The sequence below is a fragment of the Doryrhamphus excisus genome, linkage group LG1, assembly GCF_037039965.1.
Source record: "Doryrhamphus excisus strain RoL-2023G ecotype Guam linkage group LG1, RoL_Dexc_Guam_v1.1, whole genome shotgun sequence".
NCBI lineage: Eukaryota > Metazoa > Chordata > Actinopteri > Syngnathiformes > Syngnathidae > Doryrhamphus > Doryrhamphus excisus.
In genome coordinates, this window is record NC_136357.1 from 24,029,590 (window position 1) to 24,051,475 (window position 21,886).

The 21,886-nt window shown below is 39.6% G+C and overlaps 3 protein-coding genes across 4 annotated transcripts in view; 2 read left to right on the forward strand and 1 right to left on the reverse strand.

Moving 5' to 3' along the window:
* Positions 1 to 11,064, forward strand: part of ano1a (anoctamin 1, calcium activated chloride channel a) — a 31,048-nt gene extending 19,984 nt beyond the window's left edge. Inside the window, exons 18-25 of the mRNA XM_058077657.2 lie at positions 1,222 to 1,279; positions 1,431 to 1,531; positions 1,665 to 1,807; positions 5,755 to 5,907; positions 6,566 to 6,618; positions 6,703 to 6,887; positions 6,973 to 7,078; positions 8,145 to 11,064. Of these exons, the coding sequence (XP_057933640.2) occupies positions 1,222 to 1,279; positions 1,431 to 1,531; positions 1,665 to 1,807; positions 5,755 to 5,907; positions 6,566 to 6,618; positions 6,703 to 6,887; positions 6,973 to 7,078; positions 8,145 to 8,369 (1,024 nt within the window). The 3' untranslated portion in view covers positions 8,370 to 11,064. The remainder of the gene's footprint in view (positions 1 to 1,221; positions 1,280 to 1,430; positions 1,532 to 1,664; positions 1,808 to 5,754; positions 5,908 to 6,565; positions 6,619 to 6,702; positions 6,888 to 6,972; positions 7,079 to 8,144) is intronic.
* A 2,064-nt stretch (positions 11,065 to 13,128) lies between these two features.
* On the forward strand, positions 13,129 to 15,652 carry fadd (Fas (tnfrsf6)-associated via death domain). Its single transcript, XM_058077660.2, has 2 exons — positions 13,129 to 13,526; positions 14,515 to 15,652. Exons 1-2 carry the CDS (start codon positions 13,232 to 13,234, stop codon positions 14,820 to 14,822), a joined length of 603 nt encoding a protein of 200 aa, XP_057933643.2. The 5' UTR covers positions 13,129 to 13,231; the 3' UTR covers positions 14,823 to 15,652.
* A 1,814-nt stretch (positions 15,653 to 17,466) lies between these two features.
* LOC131132446 (high choriolytic enzyme 1-like) lies at positions 17,467 to 21,539 on the reverse strand. 2 transcript variants are annotated; one of them, XM_058078062.2, is made up of 8 exons: positions 21,468 to 21,539; positions 19,909 to 19,945; positions 19,766 to 19,831; positions 19,538 to 19,690; positions 18,298 to 18,415; positions 18,004 to 18,182; positions 17,831 to 17,912; positions 17,467 to 17,726 (listed from the first exon to the last, which is right to left on the reverse strand). In XM_058078062.2, exons 1-8 carry the CDS (start codon positions 21,528 to 21,530, stop codon positions 17,552 to 17,554), a joined length of 873 nt encoding a protein of 290 aa, XP_057934045.2. In that variant the 5' UTR covers positions 21,531 to 21,539; the 3' UTR covers positions 17,467 to 17,551. The 2 variants fall into 2 exon arrangements, with proteins under 2 accessions (XP_057934045.2, XP_078650018.1); XM_078793892.1 differs by lacking the exon at positions 21,468 to 21,539 and adding an exon at positions 20,049 to 20,097.
* Between the last annotated feature and the right edge of the window lie 347 nt (positions 21,540 to 21,886).

Below are 21,886 nucleotides of genomic sequence, written 5' to 3' on the forward strand. Positions count from 1 at the left end.
TTTATTTTTATTATGAGGAACTGGGTAAGAAGAGGGATTTTGTCACACTTGAGACAATAACATAACATAAAAAAATAATTTCTATTTTTAATATGCATATACCTGTAAGTCCCCTTTATGTGATGATATTTCTCTTTTAAAGGGGACCTACTGTGCTCTTTTTCAGCCCTTTGCATTGACTTGTGGGCTTTTATTGAGCAGCTTCACATGAAACTTACCTATTCCAGCTGTATTCCCTTTCATTTCCTATTGCCTGCAAAAACGGTTTGTTTGAATGTATTCCACCCACGGCCTGCCTCCAGGCACACCCACTCCGCCGGGCAGCTGCCGAACCCCACTTTCTAATTTTGTAGGAGTTGACAATAAACAGCGATTTATTGCCATTGCTAACACCGTAGGCAGAGTGAAGCAGAGCTGGGCATGCCCATATAAGGATTCATGTCACACAACTTGGCTACAGAAAACTTTCTGAAACCAAGTGTTCAGTGCCTTCCCAAACTTCTTTCAGGGCTCACTTCCAAATGCGCAAACCTCCTTATCTGAAACTTTGGAATCGTTTAACACAAGAATACACAATACATTGTTTTTTCCACTTTTCTGACCAATAAATGTAGTTAGAAAGTTGTATTCTCGTGTTAAACGATGCCAAAGTTTCAGATAAGGAGGTTTGCGCATTCGGAAGTGCGCCCTGAAAGAAGTTTGGGATGCCTCAAAATGCTCGGTTTCACAGGGTGTTGCATAACTGTTGCTTTGTGATGTCACAGAGGAGCGGGCTTACTTGTCGGTGTGGTCCTCCTCCAAACACCGCAAAAACGGTTTTCTGTGTAGAATTATGATGTGTGAGTTTTTACACTAGTTTTTACATTCGGAAAGCCGAATGTTACAATGCTAAAGCGACTTACCATTGAAAGATGTCTTGAAGAAACCTCTTTTCTTGAGAAACTTTGGACAGTCCAGTCTCTATGCCCGGATCAGATTCGGGTTCCAACACATATGGATTAAAAGCGAACATTTTAAAAAGATCAACTCCTACAAATTTGGGTTTGAAGCTCGCATCACAAATCGGAAGTCCTTCTAAGCACTCGGGAGTGTGACAAACCACAGCGTTAATGTTAGTACACTTACTTACTTACTATATTACATTCATTTGTTGCAGTTAAGTGTGAACAGAGTTCCGGTAAATGGTACAATACAAATTGTATGTGTTATTGTTATCCATAGGCTTGTGGGGCGGCCAGGAAAATACCTGTATGTTGTCGGATCATACAGAATGGAAGAGGTAACTCCCAATAGTGTTTCTATATGTATATTCTGTTTTTTTCAGTATTTCAGTAATTGAACTGATAACTCATGCAATATGTTGGGCGGTAACATGAAATGCTTTTCAGGGAGAGTAAATGGTTTGTCTTCATGTCCTGTTTCTCCTCCAGTGTGCGCACGCAGGATGCCTTATGGAGTTATGCATCCAGTTATGTATCACCATGCTTGGCAAACAGCTCATCCAAAACAACCTGTTTGAGATTGGCATACCGTGAGTGCTTAACTTTGATTCGGTTGGGAGTCATCTTTTTCCAAAGAAACTTGACTACACCTCACAATACCCATTATTTTAACAGACAACCTGCTTTACACATGTTGATTTCTTTGTTTCATTTGTTCTGTAGCAAGCTGAAAAAAATGCTACGCAAGAAGTCGTCCGACCTAGACACAAAGCGAGAAGAGGAACTGGCCAAGACATTGAAACGGCATGAGAAAGATCACTTCTTGGGCCCCTTTGTAGGCCTTAATCCAGAGTATATGGAAATGAGTAAGTTTGTTTTGAAACTGTTATGTAGGGTAACACTTACAGCTACTCTTTCCCATCATATCTATTGAAAATATGAGAGGGTTTAATTGGCTCAAATATTGCATGATGTGGTTGATGTTTGACCAATCCTGGGTGTACCCCGCCTTTCACCCAAAGTCAGCTGGGATAGGCTCCAGCACCCCTGCGAGCATAAGCGGTAGAAAATGAATGAATGGATGAATGAGTTTGTGTCCCATTTAATATTTCTGTTGTATTGTTCTTCCATGTAGCAAAATCACATATTGATAATATTGGAAAAGAAATGATGGTGTGGATCTATGCCATTCTCCATATCCAGTCATTTATGGTCAGTGTAGTGAAAGGTTTCCAATTCCAGACCTTCTTTTTCAGCAGTCCTTTGGCGATATACTGTCGTGTTGATGTCATCCAATTAGGATGAATGTATTCCTTCAGGGCCCGCACAGTGGCCGAGTGGTTAACATGTTGGCCATTTGGTTTTGAATCTCTGCTTAGGCATCTCTGTGTGGAGTTTGCATGTTCTCCCCGTGCGTGCGTTTTCTTTGGTTTGGTCCTCCTACATTCCAAAAACATGCTAGGTTAATTGGTGACTCCAAATTGTCCATAGGCATGAATGTGAGTGTGAATGGTTGTTTGTCTATATGTGCCTTCTGATAGGCTGGTGACCAGTCCAGGGTGTACCTGCCTCTCACCCGAAGACAGCTGGGATAGATTTTGTGTTTTTTTTTGTATACTTCCATAGAGTGGAATGCATGTATCAATGTTGCTGACATCCACATTCACTCCCTTTGATTGCAGTCAGTTGACCACCTATGGCACTGTTGAAGCAACATTTATTATTATATTAATCTTGTTCTCCCCTTCTGTTCTCAACTATCAGTGGAGGACCTGGGCGCAATGTAGCACAGTTACAATCACATCATTCATTCGTCTACATCGATTCTCGACTTCACTTGCACTCTGGTTTAGTCCTTCGCTCTGACTTTTTTTTTTGACATATCATGCATTATCTTCCCCTTTATATTCCCTTAGGATTTTGCTGTCACAGCGCAGTGTGGTCGTTTTGAAATGTCTTTGTCATTTTTCTGGAACTTGACGTTACTATTTTGATTGGCTTGTTTGATTGACTGACAATTATGATTGACAGTGATAAAAATAGAGTTGAAGCAAATATTTTTATTCAACACCTGGCAACCTGCTAGCTCATCAGCAACCTGTTGGAGACAGCATCACTATCATAAGGCTGGATACACTACATGTTTATGGTAAACAACTTTGACACACAACCAAAATTATTACGATTATTGCTAAGTTAGCATGTACACCATGAATGTGATAACCACTTTAGCTACCACATAGGACAAAAACATGATAAAGCTCGGTGGATAACTCTATTTATCTCTAACTGGCTAGCTCGCTGCCACCAATGTGAGGCAGGGTGACAAAGTGCGTAAACAAACAGTCAAACGACAATGAGTTTGATCGTTGAGGGGATCAGACACACCGGTATTGATAGGATTAAGCTGTGATAAGATGATGTCAATGGACTCCACATTTGACAGGCTGAGTTTTGATTCCCACGGTAATAAGGGTCAAAGTGCGTGAATTGTCAACTATAGTATATGGAATGTCAGGAAAGTTTTGGAATTGAACAGCTTCATAAATCGTTGGTCACAGACTGACAAATTGTCAGTGTCACTCTCTCACGCTTTCATTGTTATGCTGGATCCTATCACAGCTGACTTTGGGCGAGGGGCAGGGTACACCCTGGACTGGTCGCCAGCCAATCACAGGGCACATATAGACAAACAACCATTCACACTCACATTCATACCTATAGACAATTTGGAGTCAGATCTTTCACTTTGACACAAATGTAGCCATATATATTAAGCCACAATGTCTAAACAACAATGCAACGACATAAACAATACAAAAAATGGTTGTTTGGTTGCTCCATAGCATGTATTTCAATAAAAAAGATGCAGTGTTGTTGTTGCCCATGCAAGAAGCTTAGAAGCAGTGACACAAACCCCCGCTGCCAACTGTCTTCCTCTAGAACGCCAGATCAATCGTCCATGAAATAGACAAATTGGAGCAAAACCATCAGGGACTGCTGTGGAACAATTAGCAGGTCACAGCAACCATCAACTGGATCGCAGCAGATTTGACTGATAAAAAAAAAATTCCAGGATCACTGGAATCACTGTTCACCTGACTTCTGTCAATCATGTGGTGACCCTTCTACCGTATCTGCCCAAAGAGCCAACAGGCTGTCAACAGTCTGATTCATATTTAGGGATTTAACATAAATTGTGTCGCTAGTGAACAATGGCAATTGAAGAGAGAAGGGGAGAGATATGGAGTTTAATCAAATCTAATCTAATCATTACAACCATCTATTTTATTGCTAATGCTGATACAAGATCAGAGGAGAACATCAATATCAAGCTAGCAGAAGGGTTTGGAGGGAGATGAACAAGCCGAGTCAAAAATGGACATTTTTAATGTCTATCTCAAGGTTTTTAGGAATTCAGTGGTGGTCCAGGGACTAACCCTAACTTGTAAAAAGTGTGCATCTACTGTTCTAAGATCAGTACACCCAAGAAAGGTTTCCAGCCCTGATGGAGTACCTGAGAAAATACTGAAAGCATGTGTTGATGAGCTTTATCGGGCTCTTCTCAGTCACAACTATCTTTATTTAAGGCCAATTACCCCAAAACAACCACAATCACAAAATGCTTTGCCCTAAAGAATGGCTCTTTGGATAGTAAAGGTTGCTGACCTCTGGTCTAAACAAACAGTTACTAATGACTTATTGACCAATTGACCAATTGTCCTGGTGTTCTCCATCACTGTCTGCTATGCAGCCTGTTCCACGGCAGACAGGAAGGCTTTACAGAGGGTAGTAAATACAACCCGAAAGATTATTGGCTGTCCCTTATCCTTCCTGCAGGAGATTGCCCTCTCCCTTTACATCATCAGACTGGACCCATTCGGGACACAAAGTAAAAAAACAGCATTTTCCCTACAGCAATATGCACCTTAAATAGACATGGAGTGGAGGAAAAAGGAAAGAAAAGGGTGAAGGAAAATACATTTCTGGGGATCACAATAGATGAAAATATGAGCTGGAAGCCTCATATTACAAATATACAACATAAGGTGGCCAGAAATATTTCAATATTGAACAAAGAAAATGTTGTTCTCAATCAGAAATCACTCCACACTCTTTATTGCTCTCTGGTTCTACCATATCTTACTTATTGTGTGGAAATATGTCAAGATTGTCTGCACTTAGTAAACGTGGACCACTTTTTCAGTCCATACACGCTACGTCAGGGGTCTCCAGTGAGTATCTCACAAGCTACCAGTAGCTTCTAACAACTTTTCAAGTAGCTCTAAGTAGCTTCAAGTTATTATTATCAACTCCTATATGGACAAAATTAGAAAGTGGGGTTCGGCAGTAGTCTGGAAGTCTACAAGAAAGTTTGGGAACAATCACAGTTGTGGGCCTGCCCGGAGGCGGGCTGTGGGAAGAAATTAAAACAGACCATTTTGGAAATTCAAGGAAATACAGTTGGAATAGCTGATAAATGTGCATACTAGGTCCCCTTTAACATTAGGATATGGGGGACAAACAAACACACACCAGATAACAAATTCTGCTATCAAACAACAGTAAGCAAGCCAGACTTTGAATATTTTGAGGCTGTCACTTGTCAACTTGATTCAGATTCACTTCCTTCAATAGCGCGCACGGGGAGAACATGCAAACTCCACACAGAGATGCCCAAATGGAGATTCAAACAATATGACATGATTACACTGGAAACTGGCAGTATTGTCTTGTCCCCTAATCACTCCCTGTTGACTTCAATAACTGATGCTTATGTTTCTTTAACACCAGTTTGTATTTGTTTCCATAGTCATCCAGTTTGGAATGGTGACTCTTTTTGTGGCCTCGTTTCCTCTGGCGCCACTCTTTGCTCTTCTGAATAACATCATTGAGATACGCCTGGATGCCAAAAAGTTTGTTATGGAGCTTAGAAGGCCAATTGCTGTCAAAGCCAAAGATATTGGTAGGTGGTTTCTTTTCTTTTATTGGTAGGTGGTTCAAAACTCTTTGCTGGCTATCCAAAGTGATTGAAAGCTGCTATTGCTGTCAAAGGAGCTGCAACCAAGTACTGACTATGACTTGATGCCTCAGTGTGAATACTTTTGCAACAATGAAATACAGACTTATGCAATCTATCTATAGTTAAGAACACTTCAGAACGAAATCAGTGATACTGGTTTGTGCTATTTCCTTTCATGTAAACAGGAGAAACACACCTTTTCTTTGTTCTGTGCTAAGAAATAGAGTGTTGCTCAGGGGTATGAATACTTTTGCAACCCACCATTACTTTGTAATGCTAGTACCACTAATAATGCTAGTGCAGTACGTAACCATGACAGAAAGCACCTTTTAAGAGTCATGTGGGATGCAGAGTTGACAGTTCAGGCTTTTAACTCAACGGCTAGTGCTCACGACTCTCATTTCGTCTAACCCTAACCTATGCCATGATCCGGATGAGGTTGGGGGACATCCCAGCCACTGTGATTATCTGGATCTGCGTTGGTAAATTTGATTCCCTAACCTCTTAGGATTTGGGCCGGACATTAAATTGATGTCTTTTTTGAGTTACCATGAGTATTGATACCCATCCCAAATCGTAAAAAATATGTTTTTGTTTACAGGTATCTGGTACAACCTGTTAAGAGGCCTAAGCAAGGTGGCAGTTATACTGAATGTGAGTTTGTCAGTATATATATAGTATACTTCAATCCCATGTCTTGACAGTACATCATAATAATAGTCAGTTTTTGTTTGGCAGGCCTTTGTCATCGCCTTCACATCTGACTTCATCCCACGGCTTGTCTACCTGTACATGTACAGTCCTGATGGCACCATGCACGGCTTTGTCAATCACACTCTGTCATATTTCAACGTGAGTGACTTTCAGCCAGGTACAGACCCTATCCAGCCAATGATCCTTGGTCATAAGGTAGAAACATGCAGGTAAGAAGTTTGGTTGTTGATTGTTTATTGACAACACACCCAATAGACCCAATGTGACATTGTTTTTGTATGTGTCTGATATCAGGTATAAAGACTACAGAGAGCCTCCCTGGTCCAACACACCGTATGATCTCTCCAAGGAGTTTTGGGCCATTCTTGCAGTCCGCCTTGCTTTTGTGGTTGTCTTCCAGGTTTGGGGCACCCACATACTATGATCACTCACTCATGTCAATGCTGAGGCCGTATTATGCATTCATATTAGGGGTCGAATGTTTCTTTTTTTTAATAAGCATTGAGGCTCGCAATGGGGTCTGGGGGCATTCTGAACTGAAACGTTTAGGGCCACATTTTTGTCCCAGTCCACCCCTGGGCCTGTAGCTTGCAGACACTGCAAGACAACAACCTGTCTTACAAATGCTTTTCTGACTGACTGTGCTCCCAACTCTCTTGACATCATCAATTAACTCCTCCCTTGTCATTGTGGGCTGCTCTCTCATCTTTCCCATAATCACCCTTACCCCACCTGGTGAAATCATGCATGGAACTCCAGAGTGAGGGTGATTGACTGTTAGCATGGATTTTTTTCCGTTTAACAATAATTGCACCAATAGTAACTCAATAGTAACTTCTATTCTTGTGCAGGTCTACAATCTTGTCACTATAGGTCACAATGCTTATAGGTTGGGATCAAATATTTATTTAACCTCAATTGTTTTATTATTTCCACCCTCGGCCATCTCTGTGTGGAGTTTGCATGTTCTCCCCGTGCATGCGTGGGTTTTCTCCGGGTACTCCGGTTTCCTCCCACATTCCAAAAACATGCTAGGTTAATTGGCCACTCCAAATTGTCCATAGGTATGAATGTGAGTGTGAATGGTTGTTTGTCTATATGTGCCCTGTGATTGGCTGGTGACCAGTCCAGGGTGTACCCCGCCTCTCGCCCAAATACAGCTGGGATAGACTCCTCACAGGTTCTTAATGAGTAACGACACATTTTCTGGTAGAAACATATCCATAACACTCACAATTATGTAACCTACCCTGTCCTTGCTCACCCGCAACTTCATTCATGTGCACAATAAACACATGTGTAACATTTACTGCAATCACTCTGTACTCTGCCAAATGTATACTTGTCATTGCTTGTTGCCATGGCATGCTATATTTAGCATCAATATTCCATGCACCGTATCAGTTAGTTGTATTGGAATGTATGGTGATGGTACACTGATGCCTTTTCTATTTGTTGCCTGACAGAACGTGGTGATGCTCATGAGCGACTTTGTGGATTGGTTGATCCCAGACATACCAAAGGACATCAGTCTCCAGATCCACAAGGAGAAGGTCCTCATGGTGGAGATGTTCATGAAAGAAGAGCAAGGAAGGAGACTTGCCCTGCGAGAGAGTCACAGGGGGAACAATAGCACTTCCCCGTCATCCTCGAACAAGAGCCTACTACAACGCACTCGCAGCAAAACATAAATTACTCAAGTACCAGCTGTACGTTTATTGGAAAAGAAGCACAAATATCTTTAAAAAAGAACACAGTAGAACTCACAACTAAGTTTATAAAGGGAGGACTTTCAACAGTAGCTAGAAAAGCTTATGCAATTTCACAAAAGTAAGGCTTCTCCATTTTGACTGTCTGTAGAAATGACTTAAAACCTGAAACTTTCACGTATTCACCATTTTAGGGCTTTTTCAACATGTACATATCTTTTTGAACCTATAGCAACCTAGAGCCATTTCTTCAAGTCAAATGACGAGGGATTTCTAAAGACACCATGGACTGGACAAGGCAAACATGGATTAAGAAGATGTGGAAATAAGGAAACATCATGAGGGATGAAAGGGCATTTATGATCTCTCACACCTGGGACTCTCTCCTCCGGGGACCATCGAGCAGCAGGGCTGATGAACACCACGTCACAGTGCTCAGGTGGCAGTTGAAACATGTCAAGGTAAAAAAATAGAATATAATACAGTGAAACCTCTGTTTGCATCATGAATCTGTTCCAGAAGGTCCAACTCTAACCGAAACCTAACTGATGTCCCACTGTATATCTCAAACCTAAAAATACATCACTCAATACAATACACTCAAATACACATAGGAAATACACATAGGACATTTCAAGAGAAATGGATACTCAGGTGTTAATCATTTTTCATGAGGATTAGTCAATTGAAATGTTACTAGTTGTATGTATTTGGGAAACAAAAAGCCCATTATGCTCTCAGCGGGTATTTTCTGTTATACGTGAATATAAACACCAGACTAAACGATGCCAAACCCCACTTTAATCTGAAAGGCATTCTCAGGGAAGAAGCTTGTCTTGTTAATCCGTCCACGTTCGTCCATACAATGGATAAAATCCCCTGCTGTATGTATGCTTTCATTGAGTTTTCTTTTTCTACAAATGTTGGTCATTACTGTTTTGAAGAGGTGCGGTTGTTAATGTATTTAGATTTGGAGCTTTTTGGTTCTTTTGCGCTAAACATTATTTTCTGCTATGTTTATTACATGTAACAAGTTACATGTGGAGGGGCATCACATGGTTACATTTGCACAATTCAACATGTCTGAAAAGGAGTAGAAAGAAGAAGAGCATATGTTTATCAGAATAAGAATCAATTATCCTACCCCTTCCCCATGTCTATTACTGAACTAATAGTAATAAATGAACCTTAACTTGTACTTAATGACACGATATTTCACGTTCCGACATTTGTCGTATAATGCCTTTGTAGTTTACTTTAGCCATTTTTTATACTTGAAAATGCTTAGTTTCAGCCCAATGCATAAAATTACCTTAAATCATTTGCTTGCATATACATATTTTTTGACCAATAATAGGCCATAGTCAACCATGAAACACTACTCATTTATTAATGTAGTTTGAAAGCTGTGATAAAGTGAAACCATGAAAATCGGAGCCCAAAGTGACGAGGGACAACTGTATGCAGTAACAAGTAGTGTGTTTCAAATTATTACATGAAGAAAGTCATTTATTGTCATGTCAGATATCGTGAGGTAGCAGTGTGATTTACAATATAGCCAAGCTAGAATATTTTGTATAACAGGTAAAACACATATTAAAATATGTGAAAATCATGTTAATTTATTTTTAAAAATGTACACCAAAAATAAGTAAAATAATAAAGCCATTAAAATGAATGATTACGAACTATAAGAGTGAAAACTAATGCACACATAGCTCCGTTTATGATCGGCCATCGAGTGACTTACACATTATGCACTTACCCAGCTGAACGCAGCAAACGTAGTTCCCATCAACGGCGTATCACTCACATCATCATGACTGATATCACTGATTAGCCATATTTTGATTTTAGAGCATATTTCAGTTTTGATCCACACATGATTTCAAGGCTAGCCATAGTGCCAGGAAGAAGTCAAACATTGAAAATCCTCTTTTGTGTTTAGAGTGGGAAACCTTGGCCGACCCGGTGAAATACGTAAACAGACAAAGACATGTGGATAAGATGAAAGCCGTGTGCCGCCATTGGTCTGTAGAGATGGGGAATGGTATGACAAGCAGTAACTATTAATACTACACTTTAATTACAGCCATGCACGTGTGAAGCTTCTGTTTACTAATTTCTCTTACTAAAGAATAACTATCAATTTATGGAGATTAGCACTGAGCACTCAGGAAACCTAACTTTTATTTTTAATGATTTCTGTTTGCTGTCACAAAACATTGCATTCCACTTTTTTCGGGGGTATTTCTGCAAAAACAGTTCAATCAACCAAGGCTTTGTTCTCAAGATGTAGCACGACATAACCCAAGGAAACTATCCCATCAGGTGTATTTTACACAAGATGAGCAAGTAAATATAATGGCTGGATATGAGGAGTTTAAAGAGATTATTACTGTCAAAAGCAACACTGCCACCAATAGAGCGAAGACGGACTGCTGGCAAAATAAAACTGATTATTATACAAACTATACCCACTAGTCTTTTCACTTGTCAGTGTTCAACATTTGAAATATTAACACTTTAAAAACACGTAAAAAAAAAAAGAAACGGGATACATTTTCATTGTTGAAATATGTTTATGTATATTGTCATTTTACAGCTAAATGCTGTATCTCATTGTGACCGTTAGGTTGCAGTGTTGACATGTTTTGGTTAAAATTTTCTTCCAGTTGATTGATGCCTCAGAGTGTTTATTCCTCCAGAAAATATTGTAATGTAAGAAGATTAATAGGCTGAATACTCGTGCAAGGATTGTTGCGACATACTGTATACATCTGCAAACGCTGGCTGAGTTAATGTTTCATATTGCATTTTATTGTTGATGCACGGCTCAAAAAGTGAACAAATGTCGTGTATTCTCGGCTGAAAATCGACATCTCTTCATAGAGACTTTCAGCAGGGAATGCTAGCGAATCAGTGTGATGTCAAAGTAACCACTCCCGGCATAGTGTTATTCTCTCTCCCAGGTCCACCAAGTTCTCAATAAATGGTGGCACCATTTCCGAATGAGTTACACCCTGAAACAGTGGCATAACTCGGCGTAACTCGTTACGTAACAGGTTATGAGTTTTGCCCAAGTTACCATGGTGATACAGCAACTTTAAGCTACCTTCTCTGAGCCAGCAAGCCCAGCTTTCCACTCAACACACTTTCTCTAACCCACTAAACCCGCTTCCAGAATACCCCGTTTGTCTTAAAGGAGACCTATTATGCTAATTTTCGGCCCTTTGTATTGAGTCGTTGACTCCTATAGAGCAGGTATACACAATAACCAGCACAGAAAGCTTTCTAGATCTTCCGATTCTGCACCTCTTTATTCAGTTCTTCCATGGATTTCATGCTTCCCACCCAAACCGTCTGTTAAATTTACTGAGTGCAGGCAATCGGCAGCCCATATAAGAAAGTCCGAATCGCAATGATGTCAATATTGCTCGGTGTAAAACCAAGTGTGCAGAGCCATCCAAATCTATTTTCAGGGCTCACTTCCAAATGTGGAAACCTTTGTAACGGCAATAATAGGTCAGAAAAGTGGAAAAGCATAATAGGTCCCCTTTAAAGACTTTTGGACTTGTGTGATGTCAAGTGAAGCAAATGCATTTTAATATTTGTATCAGTCAAACCCCGTACAATAGCTTCGCCTCATATTTGTTTCATTTTCATTCAGCTTTTGACATTTCTTGACTTTCTAGTAAAGCGACTATTGTAAAATAAATGTATGCATTGTTACTGTTAAGGCACGGAGCATAGTACAGTATTTTCTTGTGCATGACCAAGCACAAACTGTGTAAAGTAAGTGTTCTGTTGATTGGCATGTGTAGTCTGTTGTGTGCCAATATGTATTCTACCCAAGTTTTAAACTCTTGAGAAAAAGTCTTAACTGAAAAGAATGTATTGTTTTGTCATTTGTTGTTCAAAACCACAAACAACACATGTAGTTTAACAAGAAACAAAAATTTGCAAAAATTTAATTTTGCAACAATATAGTCAAAATATTAAAATGATGAAGTTGTAATCTAACAAGAAGAATTTATAAGAATAATGTAATAATATGACAAATAATTAGTGAAATAAAGTTAAAATATTAAAGAAAACGGCTGTGCACTCATTTAAATTGTTGACCTTTTGGTCAAAAAGACCCGTGTTAAAGAAAATATTGGATTCCCTTCAGTGTATGAATACAAAAATATAAACACTGAATAATACGTTTAATATAATTTCATGTAACTGTAATCAGAACTGAAAAAATTGGTCATCACGACAGTATCAGTCTACGAGCAAGTTATTAACATTAGATGAATATGGATTTGTATATAATTTAGGTATTCGTTTATATATTATTATTATTATTATAATATTAATAACATTGTTTAATTATAAAATTTATTATAAAAAAAATAATTATATAATTTATTATTATTTTCCCAAGGCGTATATTGTGCTCCAACTTCTCCTGACAACACCAGACCGTGTTGCTTTACTGGCATGCGTCTTTTATTTTGAAGGCTTGACTTTATCTGCTACCGGATGTACTACGCCGATCTTGCTCGAGTGTTTCCGAACGGACCGAAAGCTGTGAACCAAAGGCGATTTTTTGTTCATGAAAGTTAATAAATAAAATATTGTATTTCTTAACATTCCACATTAGTACAGATTTTATGTGTGTTCTAATGATAATTTATGTCGTAAAAATAATAAATAGTAAAGTCGTTTTGATTTGGCAGGTGGGGTTGTGCAGTGACTTCTTCGGGCAACACGGAAGCGAAAGTATAACTTTTTATGTTGATCCGGACTTCGGTACGCCTGTTAGGCGAGAGTGTGAGCAGGCTTTGAGTGTCATTATGAGCTCCTTTAACGCTCTTTTACTGGGCATATCCGATGATCTGACAGGCGAACAGCTGAAGAAGCTGATGTTTCTGTGTCGGGACATGGTGGGGAAGAGGGAGGCCGAGAAGATCACCAGCGGAGTGCAATTGTTCCTGTGTTTGACCGAGAGAGGCGAGCTGAAACAAGATAAAACGGAGTCGCTGTCACAACTTCTCCGACAAATTAACAGAGATGATCTGGCGGACAAGTTGGACAACTTTCACACACTTGATGAGTGCAAAAACAACCAACCTTGCCCAACGGAGAAAGGTATTATTGTCTTTTCTGTACATCAAGTGACATTTATATATTGATTTGGCACATTTAATAATAATAATAATAATAATTAATTTTATTTGTATAGCGCTTTTCAACACTTCTTGAAACGGAAATTACATTCTAAGGTCATTTGGCCTAACAGTCGTATATTTGAGTCTTTACCAAAACGCCTCCTTCGTGCTTAGCTAATTAATTTCCCTTATAAACAGTCAATGCCTCCAAAATGCAAAGATTCTCCTCGATTGCATGATTTTATGACCCGAAACACAGTAGTTTAGTTTTTTTTTTTTTTACCGAAATAACGCAATGATAACGTGATAACGCAATCTGTTCTACGCATGTGCAGGACGCGTCACATCCGCTCGGTGTAGCTTTGTACCATAAACATACACTGCAGAAAAAGGCTGGCCGTATAATGCTAAAAAGACTAGATTTCTGCTGTAAATGCTTTAAATTAATCTTAATCCAGGTCTCAGTGTCGCTGTCAACATAAGTGAAGTCTCCCAGCAGAACGAGGGAACACTGTATAAAGTAAACTGGCCTCTAGGCATCAATAATGTCCATTATTGCAGTGTTTCTCAATTTTCTGTCATGCCCCTACGAGGAGACAATGTTTATGCTTGTATTTACAATGTCATAAACAAGTTTTCTATGCTCTAACTATGAAAACTATGAGAATTTATTAATATTGAATCCTATTTTGGGAAAATTCACTAGGTTGGGTCTGGAACCAATTAACTGTGATAAGCAAGGGATGATTATATATATAAACCTTACAAGATAGCACCGTTTAAACCAACCTATTTTTCTTGTGAGGATGTGGGCATCGAGTTCAAGTCCATGTCCAGTACAATTCTTAAGACTTCAGACAACAAGATCTACCAACGAACTTCTGTGCAACCATCTACATACAGTATGGCTTCCACCTTCTGTAATAAAAAGACTTTATTTCCCATTTATGTCTTGACTGCTTTTTTAGCCAAACTGGACATCGCCACCGACGTGATTGCAGAGAATCTGGGAAGGACCTGGCGTACACTGGGAAGGAAGCTGGGTTTGACTGAAAGTAAACTGGATTCTGTGGCCGGGAGGTATCCCCCCGATCTGGAAGAGACGGCGAGAGATCTGCTGAAGGTTTGGAGGAAGAGTCGTGGTGCTGAAGCTCATACAGAAGACTTGATCAAGGCCCTGAGAGCATGTCAGCAAAACCTTACAGCTGATAAAGTGGAAGACAGAATCGCTCACGTTGGTCATGAAGATGGCCGTGAAGACCTGACAAATGAATGAAAATGTCAACTAAAGATTTGACGAATGAAATGAAATGAATTGTTTGAAAGTAGATTTTCTTGTGTAAATAAATCTGCATAGCGTATTGTAATATATAAAGATGTTTCTTTGTGTGCATGCTAGTTTTGCATATTTGGCGACAGAAAGTCAGTGTTTTGAAAGTCTCAAAGAGCTTGAGAAAAGTCTCAAGACAAGACAGGTTGAGTCAAGTCCGAACATCATCGATGACGTTGACTCAAGAACTGTCGATGTGTCATCATTCAGAAAAAAAAAATGGCGGCATAGAGTCGCAGCGAGTTGGGCAAGAAGAAATATCTCGCAATAGGATATCAAAAGTATGGGAGTACTTTACACTTAAAGGTAACGATTCGGTGGTCTGCGACCTGTGCAAAATGGAGATAGTGTACCATAAAAGCACTACCGTGATGCACCAGCACCCGGCAGCTGCTTGTGTGGAGGAGAAGACACAATATGTTTTCAACTCTTTTTTTTCTTTCCTTGTTTGCAATGATTAACCCTGTCATTCATCCAAACGCACCACGTACTTGTGCTCCGGCCTCACACACACGGAGCATGTACCCACTCAAACACACACCTGAGCAGACTAGACCTGAGCTTTGAGAGTGGTGGTGGAAAGCAAGAGGGAAAGATAAAGGGACACACACAGCTGCTGTTATTTATTTATTTATTTTATGTTTATATTTAGATTCAGATTGTGTTTTAATTTATTATTTTTGTTATTATAGGATTCCATTGTGCACTTTATTGTTGTATTGTTCAATACAATTCATTTTTCAACTTGTTAATAAAAATATATTGTTTTTATTCATGGTGATAAATTAGCTGTAATTGCTATATATGTCAAATTATGGGAAAATAATCGATAGTCAAATTGAAATTGAATCAAATCGGTTTTAAAAATTAATCGTTAGATTAATCGATGCATCGAAAAATTATTTTCTAGATTAATCACAAAAATAATTGTTTAACCCATCCCTACTCCGCTTGGGTGGTGTGGAGTTTGCATGTTTGTGGGTTTCCTCCCACATTCCATAAAATGCATGTTAGGTTAATTGGCGACTCCAAAAAAAACCCTGGTGACCCCGATATAGCCAGTAGTACCTTCACAATTAATCTATGCGATCGCCAATTTCACTCACAATAAGATATGCCTTTATTCGTCCCTCAGTGGGGAAATTTGTAATATAAAACCCTGGTAGGAACTCCCTAGTTCAACCATATTTAAAATGTGCTAGCACAGCATTTTTGCACCTCAAAGGTGTACTGCAAGAGCCTGAGCTTCAGACAGCTGTTCCATTGGCAAACAAGTCGTTATCAGTGTGGGACATTCAACATGCTGTCGGCAAATTTACTTCTGAAACTGGAATCGCCCACTTTAACATCCTCAACCTTACAGATACGGCATGTCCAATATGTGCATAAGAAAAATAAAATATATTGCTTTCTTTTCTTTGATTTTTTATTTTCTTGTATCTCCTCCCAATGAGATATCATCTTATTAACTATATTACCTTAAATGCTCAAAAACGGTTTAGGTTTATCAAACAATTTCACCTCTTTATTGTCATTTTTTAAAAGTAGCTGCTTTAAGTCTCAGGGTGTTGGAACTGTCTTTCACAATATCCATCCATCGAGTCAATGTTGGAGTCATTTTACATCTAAGTAATATCTTAGCAAAATGTTATTTTTCAGTATGGAACATCCAATACTGTACAGAGGCATACTAATTTCCCACATACAGGAAGTGTGTGTTAAGTGTGAAAACCATGTGTCATCCTAACACAATCACGGTTACTACCAAGGAGAGGCCATAGCTTGAAAAGCCTCTTACAATTATGAAATTGATAAAAGGACAAAGACAAGTGGATAAGATGAAAGCAATGTGTCACCTTTGTTCAGGGACTACAGGATGGAAATTTCGGCAAATACGGTGCCTCATGTCTCACTGGCAGCCATATCATTAGGAACACTCAGTCAGTTTAAGGAGGCCGTACATGATCGGCCAGCAATTGTATTTGGTGTTAGTCAGTGACTCCCCAAAATGTCCCCTGCCACTTATGGCATGTTGAGGTTGACTGGCATTGCACTGCATTTGCTGACAAAGTGATGTTACTTTGACAAAATGAGCTGACAACCCGATGGCAGCCATATGATTAGGAACACTCAGCCAGTTTAAGGGTACTGTAAGTGATGGACCATTCACTTCTTTGGTTCATTTTCTACCGCTTATCCTCACGGGGGTGCTGGAGCCTATCCCAGCTGTCTTCAGGCGAGAGGCGGGGTACACCCTGGACTGGTGGCCAGCCAATCACAGGGCACATACAGACAAACAACCATTCACACTTGGAGTCACCAATTAACCTAGCATGTTTTTGGAATGTGGGAGGAAACCGGAGTACCCGGAGAAAACCCACGCATGCACGGGGAGAACATGCAAACTCACACAGAGATGGCCGAGGGTAGAATTGAACCCTGATCTCCTAGCCCCCGCCCCCACTCCATTTACAATATTTTCTGTGCGGATTATTGTGTGGCACTGCTCTGTAGGAATCCATGAGCATAATAGGTCCGCTTTAACTTAACTGTGGTTGCATGCAGTAAATACCAGCTTCAAATATTTGATTTTATTTTTTTTTTGTCAGATTTATTACTCATTCTGTAGGTACATGAAAGAAAAAATGAGAGAAGACATGAGAAGAGAAAACAAATCATGCAAGTGGTCCGGACTCGCTTGGCGGTTTGGGCAAGAGATACGAACTGCAGCCATAAAGAATGTTCACCCGCCTGATGTCGATAGGACTCATTCTGGTTGCCCTGCCAACGCTTACGTTGTTGTCAGGGATGGGAACAATCGTTGGTCTTCTGTTCCTGGAGAAGGCGAACCTGTGGAAGATATTAAGATGGTTTAGTTTCTTTGTAATCCAACAGACATCAGTTTATTGATGGGCAGTTTACAGGAAATTGTAATTGTTATTGTAGGAAATTACCTTCCATAGTGCATGACAGAGTTGTAGTCATAGGGAGTACCAAGGTTTCTTGTATTAATCTTCCTGAAATTACTTTCCATTCCTGGAAGAAAGTTTTTTTTTGTTGATATTTATCTCATAATGAAAGTTGTGTGTAATGTGTATACAACATATATTTTGTCAACAATGCCAACCAGGAATGACGTTCTCCAAGAGTATTTGAACATGCTGGTCCCGGTCAGATCGAGTCTGTTCATGATTGAATCCCATGGCATGGAGCAGTTCGTGTTGGATGATCTGTTGGAAAACACAACCCTGACGACTCAAAGACACAACTTGTCCACGACCGCGACGTCCAACAAATGAGTAACACCTGCAAGACATGAAATGATAAAAATGATGTGATTTTTCATGCTGTGCTTGGAGTACTTTATGTTGGACTCTGTTCTCAGGAACAAGAATGCACAAACAGGAGTGTTTTTATTCACCCTGAACGAGACTGGATATCCACAAAGTCGCTTTGGGACCTTCGGGGGGTGAATCGAATGCATGTGGACGCCGCAAATGACCGCAGGCCTTCAATGATGGTATCTCTCTCTCTAGAGGCTTGATGAAAAAGAACAAGTTTAAGAACCCAGAGCCATTTGTACGAGGAAGCACCAGTGAACAAATATTGAGCAGTAATGGAGAAAGAAAAGAGTATTTAGATTGGTAAAGTTAGCTTCAAAGTCCTGGCAGATGGCTCTTGTAGCAAGACCAAAGTTATTTGGATCTACTGTCGCTGTGTTTGACTTATCACGGATTCCATGGCCTACCAGAGACTGGAGCAGTGCAGATATTGTTTTTATTGTCATATACAGTGCTACCTTGGCATAAGAGTGGCCCAACTAACTCGGGTTTTTTACATATGAGCTGTTTCTCCGCTGATTTCTGTCAATGTCGAAGTCGAGAATGACTGTAAATACAGTTTGTGCTAGCATTAGCAGCCAACTACAGCCAGTCACAAGGAAAAAGTTTCAACACCTCAGTAAAACATACGTGCATTACAGCGATCAGATTTATATTATTTATTATATATTGTGTAAAACTATGACAGGAACAGTATCAAATGAAATGAATATAGAGCCACAATCCAGAGGCTGAGAACCGAACAAATACAGACAATAGCATTCAATAAGGTAATTAAAATTTAAAAATTACAGCTGCAATAGGTGCAGATGCTAATAACCTGATGCTAACAAGCCGGTCACCAAAGTTGCTTTGTGCTGGTAAATTTCACATTCACATTCATTAAAGCGAATTAAAGCTCAATTCATTGAGCGAATTCAAGAAACAATACAAGCAGTTGAGTCTTGAGTCTTGCACCAGTCATTATGTGCTATATATATCACTATATTGACACTTACTATGGTACACATTATGTCATAGTATGCTCATATCACCTCGTACTTCGGTACGTGACAAAAATAAAATTAAAAATAAAAATATAAAAATGAAAAAAATGTAAAAAACAACTTAAACTATATTAGGAAAGCAGGAAGTGAACAAATGTAACAGTTATTGATTGTAAAAGTACCACATGGAGGGGTAGGAGCTTTGCTTCTTCCTACTCCTTTTGGACATGTAGAACTGAGAACTGATTATGGGATGCATTCAATTGTAATCTGATGCATGTTCAAATGAAATAAAACCATTACCATTAAAACAACAACAACTAGTCAGACTTACAGTACTGCCTGGAAATTCTATATGGTATGTAGACATTGCCGTCATCAGATTTTGGCCACAGGCAACCTCGTGTCGTGCAAGGATCAGCATTCTGCAGACCACTTGGTACTGCAATGTCTCCAAACATTACAAGAGGTTCATCTGGGTTCATTCCTAAAAGATTATCAACATGGTCAAACAAGGTCTCCTCGTCTCCACGAGACAACATTGGACACATGATACACTTACCAAGATTAGCGTTTGCCCGTTCTAACAATGTGGAAACGCTGAACTCCTCATCAGCAATGGTGTTGCCTGGGTGACAGAGGAATATTGTTCAGCAACATTTATTCTGCCAAATTAGTCTAATGACATTTTTATTTTCTTCAAACCAGTTTTACTCGAGTGTCCCTCCATCCTTTCAGAATCCTGAAATAAGACACAATGATAACATCAAATATGGAAATACATCACTTCTTGATTAAATCATCTTAAAGGGATCTTATCTTAAAGGGATAGTTGGATTTTTTACATGAAGTTGTATGACACCCCCGTAAGCAGTGAAGTCCGTCAACAGTGATTCACTCCCCACTTTGTGTCCTCAGCCAAGTTCTGGTTAGATTTCCGGGATGAGGAATAGTTCTAGCTAGTTGCTGGGGGAGTTTGGCTTCTCAAAACAATATACCTTCAAAAGCAGAATACATTTGCATCACAAAAATGCTGGCTGGAAAAAAAAACGCATATTGTTTTGAGAAGTCTTTACGTAACCGTAGTATGTCAAACTCTACTTTTCCTTGAGGTTACCCTTCACGATCAATAATATGTGTATATATTATTATATTTGTGAAATAATTGGGGCTGCATGGTGTTGAGTGTTTAGCGTGCAGGCCACACAGCTAGGTTCGATTCCCCCTTGGGCATCTCTGTGTAGAGTGTTTGCATGTTCTCCCCGTGCATGCGTGGGTTTCCTCCCACATTCCAAAAACATGCATCCATCCATCCATTTCTTGCCGCTTATCCTCATGAGGGTCGCCAGGGTGCTGGAGCCTATCCCAGCTGTCTTGGGGCGAGAGGCGGGGTACACCCTGGACTGGTGGCCAGCCAATCACAGGGCACATATAGACAAACAACCATTCACACTCACATTCATACCTATGGACAATTTGGAGTCGCCAATTAACCTAGCATGTTTTTGGAATGTGGGAGGAAACCGGAGTACTCGGAGAAAACCCACGCATGCACGAGGAGAACATGCAAACTTCCACCGAGGGTGGAATTAAATTTGGGTCTCCTAGCTGTGAGGTCTGCGCACTAACCACTCGTCCACCATGCGGCCCCAAAACATGCATGTTAATTAATTGCATGTTAATTAATTAATGCATTGCATGTTGCATTAAATGCATGTTAGTTAATTGGTGACCCCCCAAAAAATCCATAGGTAGGTACACTGCAAAAAAGGGCTGTGTATATATAAAATAAAGTTTCGATTTGGGGGAAAAAACTACTTCAAACTGGTGAAATTGTCTGTCTATGCAGCAAGTCAATTTTACTTGGTAAGAAATCTTTTTTTTTTACATCTCAACATAAGCAGGATCGAAATCCTAGCTTTTTAGACCAAAAAATAAACAGAACCTTTAAGCTGGAGATACTTATTCACTTTGTTACAACCGATAAAGAGTGAAATACACAGTGGCAGCAGGGATTGAACCGACAACCTTCCTCTTTCTGAACCACTTGCTTGAACCAGAGCTTGAAAAAGAAGGGCTTTTTTTCTCATTTTCATCTGCGGCACGTCTTAATAGCCAATCTTTAAGATCTTTGTACTTAAGTGGAACCTTACAACATCCATTAGACATCAACACATATGCTTTACACTGATGATTTACATTTGACAAGTTTTGTTTGTAGATCTTCATAGATACTGCATCACTAGGAAGTTGGTGGTGCTTACCTTTAAGGTGAAACAGTGGACAGAGCAGAGGAGGAAGGCCAGGGCTGCTGTGTGGAACATCATGACTGCTTCTAGGACTTGAGCAGCTATGAAAAACCAACAGAAGCACTTTAGCTTTTATATGGCAAAGGCAACTATTGTTATCCATATATGGCGTGTTCCTCGCAACAATGCAAGTACAACAGATCCTTCTTGAATTGCACCACCGTAATTTCAACACCATCGTCTTATTTCAAATAACTGACCATGACGAGCTCACCTCATCCATCCAGTTAGAGACACATATTTTGTTGTCAAAATGATGTCTAAATATGTTCATAAACGCAGTTTGGTACTCAACACATACAGTTTACAGACTATACACTTTAAATGTCTTCAAAGTTTCCTCTACAACTTTGCCACTTATAACAAGGGCTGCC

Bases quoted from the DNA above. Each gene is read 5' to 3' on its own strand.
- LOC131132446 (XM_058078062.2), bottom strand. From the start codon at position 21,530: ATGATGTTCCACACAGCAGCCCTGGCCTTCCTCCTCTGCTCTGTCCAC. The intron at 18,416-19,537 runs GTAAGTCTGACT...TTTTTCATCAAG, and splicing joins TAGAATTTCCAGGCAGTACT to CCTCTAGAGAGAGAGATACC. The intron at 18,183-18,297 runs GTGAATAAAAAC...CATGTCTTGCAG, and splicing joins GATATCCAGTCTCGTTCAGG to GTGTTACTCATTTGTTGGAC.
- fadd (XM_058077660.2), top strand. From the start codon at position 13,232: ATGAGCTCCTTTAACGCTCTTTTACTGGGCATATCCGATGATCTGACA. The intron at 13,527-14,514 runs GTATTATTGTCT...CTGCTTTTTTAG, and splicing joins ACCTTGCCCAACGGAGAAAG to CCAAACTGGACATCGCCACC.